Consider the following 10830-nt stretch of genomic DNA (forward strand, 5'->3'; position numbering starts at 1 on the left):
ATGGGGCTATTTTCATGCAGGGCTCTGAAATAGATAGTGAGTAGTGTGTTCACTCAGAAAATTTCAAGAACAAGAAATGCACTTCAAGTATCCGGATGATTCAGTGGAAAAAATGAAGTGTGGGATACTCCAAGCACTCATCGGTTAAAGCTTTGCTCATGTACCAGAAGAGCGGTGGGGCTACGGGGAGACGGAAGCGCTGGATGACAACAAAAACTTCAAGATGGCCGACAATCCTTTTGTGGACAAATATCTTTTAGATTAGCCCACATTATGTTCACGGTATTCTGCTAGAGCTTGTTCGATGTCATTTAGGACACAACTGTAATGGTTAGCTAGTGTTAAATGTGGTCTTTGTTTCTATCATTAGTTATTTTCTTACATTTTATAGTAGTTTATGTGTGTATGCATGTTTCTCTTCAGCTTATTATAAGGAGAATACATATATGACGAACAATTCAGGCGCTCTTGCAGATACCGGGTGTAAAAAAGCACCATTACTGTTATAGAGCAGAAAAGCTGGAAGCAGAAGTGGTTATAATGCGTAAGTGTTTGGATATGTAGTCTATTCATCAATATCTGCCATTAGCATGATGCAGCAGCGCTTTAGTATTTTGTCTGTCCTGCTCTTTTACCTCATCTGTTGATACACTCTGCTCGAACATCAGCTTCCGTAGCTTCCCCGTTCATGCTAATACTCCACCACCACTGTCATTTCACACACCACTAACTAGCCGACTCTAGAACTATAACTCGACACAACCCTGTTGTACATCAGCGCTGCATTCTGGAGTCCAACGTTAGCACCAGTGTCTCCACCAATTCTGTGCTTGAACTCTCACTATTATGAAGTTAACCGTTGCTGGAAAATGGTGAAGGCATTTGTTTACACACCGAGAGTAAAACCTTACCTTTATCATTTAACCGTTGTAACAGCACTAGCAGCGTAGCAGACGATCCGTACCTTCTCACAGGAATACTACTGTATTACACCGTAAAGAAGGGGTCAGAGTTCTATTTATTTAGGAATTTCTAACTAAAATTACTGATAGGATGGTTATAGTGCAGTCTAGTGGCCCGTGGTGTGTATGACATTTCATCTCCGACACTACAAGGTACTGAGAAGTTCTTTTGTTTAAGCATTATAATGAGAGCGGAACAGCTCATTTGACTCGTCATGCCACGACTTATCTATTGGAAACACAGCATAAGTCACATGACTGCTAGAGGTGGGGGTAAAAACACACAACATATACTTTAGTGAGTGTTTGGTTAGAGATTAGGTTAAGATACATATTTGTTCAAGGTGTTACTTGTATTCTTTGTCCCTGGATCTTCAGGTAAGAATACCATAGAGACAATATCCTCATGTCCTGTCATGTGAGGTAGCATACTCATCACAGGAAACATGACTGTTAAGGAAATATAGTTTAATAAAAAAAAAAAAAACGTTGGTCATTGTTTGCATATGGTTTAATAGACATATATTTGCATGAGTGCTTTGACATTCATCAGCCTCAGCCACATTCAACAGCTGATGCATCATGTCTTAGGCTACTTTACATAATTTTCACAGTTTCTGATATTTCACTTCATTTATTTATTTTTAATCAGACACATTCTGCACTGCGTCTGCTCAAACCCTGCACAAAAAGGCGATACAACAGTTTGTAAGAAAAGATACCCGGAATACTAGTAGAGGAATATAGTAACTTTTGATACAGTATGTTTACGCTCTTCATTCGCAATAGTTTTAAATTACCTTCTGAAATGCGTTTGACCTGAAACTTGCACTTTGCTTCCAGGAATGATTTCCTTACATGCAAGTGTAGAGCAGAGCAGCAGCTGAGATTTGCATCAAATTGCACTGACAAATGTGCTTTTGGGACACATTGTCCAAAGCGAACGCTTTTGCCGAGGCCTTGCACAGAGTTTTTTGAACCTCCGTCTGAACCGTTTAATCCACGAGGAGAAAAAGACGATAAAAACCAGCATTATGTTCAAATGAACAAATATACCTTAAATGCGACACTATTAAAAGATGCTTAATAGTTCTAAAAAGATGTTTAGTGCACCGTAAAAATCCTGAAATATATTGCATCCAAAATGAAATTATATATATATATATATATATATATATATATATATATATATATATATATATATATATATATATATATATATATAATGTGTTCCGCTTCATCAAGGCTGATCCTCAGCAGGAGCTGCATCACAAATCGCCTCTCACAGGACACACCTCTGATATTACTACACTTTTATCAAAATGTAAGAAAGGTTTAGTTTTGAAAAAAAAAAAATCTAATTTACAGTTCATATCACCAATAATCAGCCAAAAAGTTTACTGTTTGCTTCAAACTTTGTAACGGAGCCAGGAGTCTAGAGTTCGTCCCAAAACTGGAAATAAAATCTTTCCCAGTAAATATCATCCTCAAACTGGATGCAGTTGTTACACAATTACCCAAGACAAGATGACGTGGTTTAGGACACAGTGTGTCTGTTCTACAGCAATGAATATATATATATATTTATGAATATTATAAAGGCGGCCATCTTGGAGATCAAGAGTAGTTTGGTTACATGGGGTGATATTTGTCAGCAGTCTGTCCCCAAGCCTCCAAACTCTCCAAAAGTTGTAAAAAGAATTGTTCAGACCTGGAAGCTAGGTAGGAAACCAATATGAGTTCCTTTCGGGTTCTTTGGTTTCTTCCCACCTACAAAAAATGATGGATGATTCAATGGTATGAACCATTACCATGTTGGTAAGAGGATTAGCTAAACTAAACTGGACATCGGTATGAAGGAGTCTGTGAAATGGACTTGTGTACTATCTAGGGTGTATTCCTGCTTCAAGTCCAGTATCCCAGGGAAATATTCTGGATCCTTCATGACCCTGACCAGGATAAAGCAGTTACTAAAGAGGAATAGTGGTCGACAATGGTCTTCCACCATTTGCGAGCTACATTACGTCCTAGCCCTAGCACAAATTTAACTAGAATACACAAACCATGCCAGGGCTGAAAATGGTGATATGAATATGATAAATTCTCTCCCACCTAACTCATCTAACTCATCACTGCTCAGCTGATGATGAAGACTCTGGGGCCCTCCTCTCTCATCGGCGGCAGGGTCTCCACATTCTCGATGAGGATGTGCTTGTCCTCCCTCTTCCCTGGACTGTCCAGGGCCTGAGGCTGACACAGATTACTCCTCAGCTCTTCACAAGTCACGCGCAGATCCTTGAAGAGATGCAGCATGCTCACACCAAACACGATGACCAGGAAGCCTCCTATGGTGCCCACGACATCCACGGCTGACATGGAGCCCCACTCTTTGAACAGTATGATGGAGGTGGTGAGCACTACGGTGGTGAAGAACACGTAGTAGATAGGGTAGACGAGCAGCGTGTTAAAGGTGTCCAGAGATTTGTTCAGGTAATTGATCTGGATGATGATGGAAGCCACTAAAGTCAGCAGGAGAATCCAGGTGAGAGGATGACGCAGGACGGAGGGCTCGATGACGACTGTACGGAGGAAGATGCCCAGGCCTTTCACTGAAGACACGGTGAAGGCTCCGAGCAGCGAGCAGATGCTTATGTAGATTAATATATTGGTATGTCCAATGCGAGGAGCAAAGTAGAAGACCATAACCAAACAGGCTATGAGAAGGATGCTGGCAAACACAAGGAAACCTTCAGGAGACAGAAAGATAGCATTAGTTTTTTTCCCTTTCCTTAGGTTTTTCTTATCCTGTAAGCATCATATACTATTATTTTCAATCGAGTGCTCAAGGGATGACGTATTAACCTGAAAGTTAGCATCCCCCGGTTCCATCAACAGGAATCCAGTAGGATTTTGTCCACTGGCTTTTAAATGACTTACAACGATTTGTTCATTAAGATAATCTTCATGAAGAATTAGGCTACAAACACTCCACTCAGTCACAAGACCACCATTAAGCTTCATCTATTTCAATACTCCCTGATAAAGATCCACTCCGTCCTTTTGAGACATGTAAAAGCTTTTTAAAAAATCAGCAGTGGGGGAAATATCCTGAGCTTGTGTCTGGGCTGGATTAGAGAAACCGGGGGTAGGAAATACTTGTGCAATTGTACAAGTAATTGTGCTGCGTGTGCAGTGTTGATCTTGAGAATGACCGCCACTGGAGGACCTTAGTAAAATGAGGCATTTAAAGCATCTAACATTTCTTCAAATGTTAAGCATGCTAAGGCAAGTTTTGCTAACACTGGCTATATTTATTATATATTTAAGGCTAGACTAGCATCAATTCGAGTAGCTAACACTGGGTGTGCAGCAAGTCACACAGTGGGTAATGGTAGCTGTTGTTAATTTCCAGGATATTTTATTTCTGGTGTATTTATTAGCAAATGTTTAGCGTGAGTCATGTATGCGAGCAGCAATGGCGTTTTCAGGCAGCTTTGGAGAACTAATTCAATTAAAACACAACATTAACTTCATTCCATTAGTTAAAACATATTTGCTTTTAAATACATTTAAGAGTAAAAGAGCAAGTCCACTTAAGTACATTTTTGGCTGCCACTTGACAGTCAGACATGTTTGATTTCCAGATCATTTGTCAGTATTTTTTAGTATACATCTAACCCTAACCCTAGGCTCCTGTTGTTATGTGTTCCAGTTCAGAAATTAGCCCCACCCTGAGCCTGTTTTTCGTAACAGGAAGACCAGGAGTTTACAGTTTCAACAGAGAAGGTAGTGTCTTTGGAATTCAATTCAATAATCTTATTTATAGAGTACTTTAATAAGAAGAAGAAAAGGGAGTTTTTTCCTTGCCACAGTCGCCTCAGGCTTGCTCACTAGGGATGATTTTGTCCAACATGTTTTTTTTTTTATCTTCTTATGTTCTGTAAAGCTGCTTTGAGACAATGTCCATTGTTAAAAGCGCTATACAAATAAAATTGAAGTGAATTGAATTTATATAACCGCTTTACAGTTATCCGGATATAGACATCAGATACAGATTAGATTTCAGAGAATCAGAATTTTATTGCAAATGAAGTCTGTCTCCAGCAACACACACTAACACCATTCCCTCCCTGATTACTAACACCTTCATCAGTCTCGCATTACATCATCAAGCCTAGTTATTATTATTGGTTCTTATTCAGCCCTTGGCCAGCTTAATCTCATCTCTAGTCAGTGAAGTCAGTGTATAAGCTATTATGTCTAGTCTTGGTTAGCTTATGAAGCCTGTATAAGATCTATCCTTACCTTATAGCATTATTTGTTTTCAGTTCCTTTATATTGTCATGTACTGAAATTTAGGTTACAGCGCAATGGTGTTGAATTCTTGATTCTGATTGGTCAGAAGGTGTCGATTAATTTTATAAGTCGGTAGCTAACAGGTTTCCATAGTAGCCGCTAACAAATGAATATTGAATAAATGACTGTGTTGTTATTTAAACCAAATATGATGAGGTTTTCTAATATTTCTATTTATTTATGGAAGGAGTCTCCAGTTCAATCAAAAGTAAACTGTTGTACATTTTGGTCTTTTTCAAGTTTTCATGATCTTGTTTTGCGAATATTCGACAACCTTAAACGTAGCTATAAATGGATAAATAGTACAACCTGTCACTGCTGTGGTATAAGAGCAATAATACATATTTTTTCCTACAATACTATTGCAGGCATCGTGACAGACCTCATCATATATCACTGACTCGTTGATTATTTTCCTAGCTTAGTTTTTCTTTGTGTTCAGTGTACCGTTTTGTTCCACTTCCACGTTAGTGGTTAGCTTCGTTGTGGTTTGTTTATCTGTTTACGTCGTCTTCCTATTGTGTTCTATTGTCCGTCTAATCCTCAGAGTAAATAAATCCTCACATGCGCCGATACACGTATGGGTTACACTGCTAATATAATGCGTGCTTATAAAGCTGAACATGCGCTTCCTATTTCAATCAATAAATAAACAAACAATCAGCAGAAATTGAGTTTATATAATACAGACTATTATGTTGCGAAGAGGAACAGGAACAATGTGTACTGAATCTCAAAAGGATGAAAAGGAAGTGTCCTTATGGATGTGTGTTAGAAACGCTCACCTGGGTCCAGCAGTTTATCCGTCATCTCGTTCAGAGTCGTCACGGCTTCCTCTTCTGGTGCATGGATGACCATTATAGTGCTTCCCAAAAGGCTTAGCATGCAACCGAGCTTCCCTAACAGGTTCATTGTTTCCCCGAAGAGGTGAGAAGACAACACGGCGCTGGAGAGAGAGAGAGAGAGAGAGAGAGAGAGAGAGGGTTAAAAATAACAAAATATAATCATTATAAATGAAAATTCTACATATCACTCATTAGTATGCCAATATATTTCAGTTCAATTTTGTTATGCTGATTATGAAAACACTTTATGAGAAGAGGATGAACTTCCTCCTTCCTGAATTGAATATTAAGCAGTTTTGCACATTGTGCAGCCACATCATTGGTGCTGTTATTAATATTAAGCTCTGAGGACTATACAGAGCAGATAAAATAAGATATGTGTATAACTTCTTCATAATAGAGTGAATATCACTCTATTATTTACCTGAAAAGTACGCTCAGGGCTCCGAGAGGGGTGACGACGGTGGCTGGAGCAAACATGTAGGCTGCAAAGTTTGCTGCTTCTCCTCCTCCCACTGTCATTACACACAAAAACAAAATGACATTATTTATTATCTTGTATACAATAGTTTATCATACATCGGTAGATTCATCATACAGTAAACTTACTAGTCAACAGTCCACCCCACCACAGCCAGTCCTTCAGGTAGCCATGTCCTCCTTCACCTAGAAAAGATAAAGATGTTGTTTTAAATATAGAGCTGCTATTAACCTTTACATTTCATCAGTACATAATTATTAATGCTGCTCAAAATTCATTTATGTATAAACTTGGCAACACGGACATCATAGTTAAAGTAATATGATGCTTTGGGGCTTTTGTTCGAGGAAAATAATCAACAGGACAGTAATGTAAAGCAACCCGATGCAAAGCAGGGTTTCGGTAACCATCACACAGGTGATTAGATTTTTATAAATTCATGTTCTGGAGAGTTTTATTCCACTTATACAACAGCAATTTGTCAATAAGTACATTTATATTCATCAAAGCATGACACATGGTACATTTGTGGAACAGCCGCAAAACAAGCTTCTGTTTATAAATTACGCGATAGCAGATATAAAGTCATTCCTTCATTTTCTCTTGATGTTGATAAGACGTAAAACAAAAATTAATTAATTAATTAAATTAATAAATAAATAAAAATAATTAAATAAATAATCACATGTTTCGTCCTGAGAATTTCCTAGTTACCGCTTTGCTTCTGAACGTTCCCAAGTGCTAACACTGGAGACTCCTTCCATAAATATTAAATAAAATCCTCTTTTATAGAAGGTTTTCCCAAATCTGTTTATTATTAGACAGAGATTAGACAAAGTGAGCAATCAGATTTGTTGCAACAAATAGCAGCATAATTAAAGCTTACTAATAAATGGATAATAAAATAAATAAATAAATAAATAGAACAAAGCCCTATAATTGTTGATCTGGTGAAACTTTCAGTATGTGATTTTTGTATCCTACTGTATGTACAAATTGTTTTATTTGGAAATATCCAAAGTTCAGGAGTTGAAGAGAAGTAGTATTGGTAGTTTGCAGACGTACCAGACCGGTGTGATTGCACTGACCTGCCCTGGTTTGCCCGTTTGCAGCCAAACGTAGCAGTGCCTTCTTTTTCAGGATCACGCTTCCTCCTATGAGAAAAGCTGAGAGCACAGCTAGAGTCAGACCAATCCAAAATTCGCATTTTCTCCATTTGTCTGAAGAAAGAGGCGGCAACGTAGCAGTGGAGTTGAATTCGCTGCTTAAAGTCCAGTTGCTGGCTTTTTCTGAGTCCATCACGCAGTCAGACGTGGACGATGAACAAACCAGTCTTATTACAGTCCCTAAAACAAACAAACAAAAAGACACTGCGGTTTTAAAGATGTTTAACACACAGTCAACTCTGGCGCTCCATTACTAAGCACTAAGCATTTATATCAGGCATAACATTATGACCACTGCCAGGTGAAATGAATAAGACTGATGATCTCCTCATCATGGCACCTGTTAGTGGGTGGGATATATTAGGCAGCAAGTCACCATTTTGTCCTCAAAGTTGATGTTAGAAGCAGGAAAAATGGACAAGCGTAAGGATTTGAGCGAGTTTGACGAAGAGCCAAATTGTGATTTGGCTAGATGACCGGATCAGGGCATCTCCAAAACTGTAGCTCTTGTGGGGTGTTCCCAGTCTGCAGTGGTCAGTATCTATCAAAAGTATCCTGTTAGTCCTGTTATTTGCTGCCACACCTTCAGAGGAGTCTATGCCTCGAAGGGGAACCAACATAATATTAGGCAGGTGGTCATGCCTGAATGGTATCTTTTTATTTTAAGAAGGACATTTCAGATAATCCTTATGAGCTCAGTAAGTCTGCTTATGGATTTTAGACAGACGACACTATTATTTTGTTTATTACAAGAATGAGATTTTAGAAGAAAGGCACAAAGTTTCTCCTATTGTTTAACTGGAAATTCTGAATAATTTGGGATATTGTTTATATTAAAGTCATTTCCTCCTGTATACTCTTCTGCAATTAGGTGTGAAACTGACTAACATGTGAACACAGTTTCTGTTAAACAACAACAACAAAAAGTTGGCACTTCTCCTGTAATGAGCTTCTGTTTAAACTTGTGTAACAGGTTCTGGGGTCAGAGTTTACTGTGAACAAATTTGGTTGCAGGGGTTTGGAGCAGGTGTACTGAAATTTACAACTCTGAGGTTTATAAACAGCATTGTTTCCTTGGGTAATGTACACCGTGGATAGAAATGATGAACACGATCCACAGTCCAGAACATTTTATTCATGAGTTAAAAAAAATATATATAATATATGGCCTTTTAACTGAGAGATAAAAAGAACAACTGGGCGAAAATGGAATTGTGTGAAATGTTTTTTTGAGATGAATAAAAACCCCAAAACATGTTTGTTCAAATTATTTACTGCTTGCCAAAGAATGCCCAGGGTATTAAAAGTGTAAGTTTGTTGACCCTCTGGTCATGCTGAGGGGGTATTTATTCTGTGAGTATGGGTCAACACAGAGAGAGAGAGAGAGAGAGAGAGAGAGAGAGAGAAATAGAAATAGAGACAGACAGAGAGATAGTAATAGACAGAGAGAGAACTAGAGAGAGAGTAATAAAGAGAGAGAGAGACAGAGAGAGAGTAATAGAGAGAGATAGACAGAGAGTAATAAAGAGAGAGAGTAATAGAGAGAGAGAGAGAGCGAGAGAGTAAGATAAATAGAAATAGAGAGAGAGAGAGAGAGAGAGAGAGCGAGAGAGTAAGATAAATAGAAAGAGAGACAGAGAGAGAGAGAGAGAGAGAGAGAGAGAGCGAGAGAGTAAGATAAATAGAAATAGAGACAGAGAGAGAGAGAGAGAGAGAGAGAGCGAGAGAGCAAGATAAATAGAAATAGAGACAGAGAGAGAGAGAGAGAGCGAGAGAGTAAGATAAATAGAAATAGAGACAGACAGAGAGAGAGAGAGAGAGAGAGAGAGAGAGAGAGAGAGAGAGAGAGAGCGAGAGAGTAAGATAAATAGAAATAGAGACAGACAGAGAGAGAGAGAGAGAGAGAGAGAGAGAGAGAGCGAGAGAGTAAGATAAATAGAAATAGAGACAGACAGAGAGAGAGAGAGAGAGAGAGAGAGAGAGAGAGCGAGAGAGTAAGATAAATAGAAATAGAGACAGACAGAGAGAGAGAGAGAGAGATAAATAGAAAGAGAGACAGAGAGAGAGGAATAGAGAGAGACAGAGAGAGTTTTCATTTAATTTCATTCCACATCTTTCACTCTGAGGACCACGGACATACTTATTCAAGTTTCTAACTAATTAGATAATTAATTAATTTATTTATTTTAAATGCCTCCACAGTCAAAGGCTGCCGTAATGTAATGTAATACACACCAACAAACAAACAAACAAAAATAAAGCTGTAATGCGCGCGCACGCCACCTTCAAAACACACACATTCGCGTTCACACACACACACACACACACACTATCCTTTCCCCCCTGTTAGGCTATAATGTGATCAGAAAATGTAATGCAAATGATATATAATGTTCAATTCTCTCACCATTCCCCTCTGAATCGGAAGTTAGGCGAATCACCAGCATGCTGTCTGCTTCCCCGACGCTAGAAAGTAATCAACACTTAATCAGCACTCAGATTCGTTTAATCCATTCGACGAGATTCCCATTTATCAGCCATGAGCGTGGGCCTAATTAATGTTCACTTCACTGCGAGTTTTTGTTTTATCTTGTTGAAGGTCCGCAGGGCGACATCATATCCGCACTGAGCTTCATATGAGTCAGTGTCGAGCGCAACAAGTGTGTGTGTGTGTGTGTGTGTGTGTGTGTGTGTGTGTTTAGTCAGGCTACCGGCACCGCCCGAGCTCACCTAGCATACATCATGAGCCTTCCTCCCTGAGACAGAAACCAAACAACGCAGTGAAACTCATTCTAATTGAACAAATGAATTCCAACTAAACCCATATATACTTTATTAAAAGGTTTATTTACAAACCCCACTCATATTATATATAAATAAATAAATATATATAAGTGAATTTTAATCTCTTTTTTTTTTTTTAAAAACGTCCCCGTCCACTTATAACTAGCACCTGTTTAATTATACAGTATATTAGCAGGATGCTACAGGAAATCAAGTGAAAATACTGTATTATTATT

At 38.5% G+C, this 10830-nt stretch overlaps 1 protein-coding gene across 2 annotated transcripts; it reads right to left on the bottom strand.

Moving 5' to 3' along the window:
• Positions 1 to 1455: 1455 nt before the first annotated feature.
• nipal4 (NIPA like domain containing 4) lies at positions 1456 to 10489 on the bottom strand. 2 transcript variants are annotated; one of them, XM_058416381.1, is made up of 6 exons: positions 10218 to 10489; positions 7733 to 7990; positions 6773 to 6829; positions 6588 to 6678; positions 6104 to 6264; positions 1456 to 3709 (listed from the first exon to the last, which is right to left on the bottom strand). In XM_058416381.1, exons 1-6 carry the CDS (start codon positions 10255 to 10257, stop codon positions 3099 to 3101), a joined length of 1218 nt encoding a protein of 405 aa, XP_058272364.1. In that variant the 5' UTR covers positions 10258 to 10489; the 3' UTR covers positions 1456 to 3098. The 2 variants fall into 2 exon arrangements, with proteins under 2 accessions (XP_058272364.1, XP_058272365.1); XM_058416382.1 differs by lacking the exon at positions 10218 to 10489 and having other exon boundaries at positions 7710 to 7986.
• Positions 10490 to 10830: the final 341 nt, after the last annotated feature.

The sequence above is a fragment of the Hemibagrus wyckioides genome, linkage group LG18, assembly GCF_019097595.1.
Source record: "Hemibagrus wyckioides isolate EC202008001 linkage group LG18, SWU_Hwy_1.0, whole genome shotgun sequence".
Classification (NCBI taxonomy): Eukaryota; Metazoa; Chordata; class Actinopteri; order Siluriformes; family Bagridae; genus Hemibagrus; species Hemibagrus wyckioides.

What these genes read in the sequence shown, in the direction of transcription:
- nipal4 (XM_058416381.1), bottom strand. Translation starts at nt 10,257, where the DNA reads ATGCTGGTGATTCGCCTAACTTCCGATTCAGAGGGGAATG. An exon ending in GTGGGGTGGACTGTTGACTA is followed by an intron (nt 6,679 to 6,772) that starts GTAAGTTTACTG and finishes GTGTAATGACAG; the next exon opens with TGGGAGGAGGAGAAGCAGCA. An exon ending in GGATAAACTGCTGGACCCAG is followed by an intron (nt 3,710 to 6,103) that starts GTGAGCGTTTCT and finishes TGTCTCCTGAAG; the next exon opens with GTTTCCTTGTGTTTGCCAGC.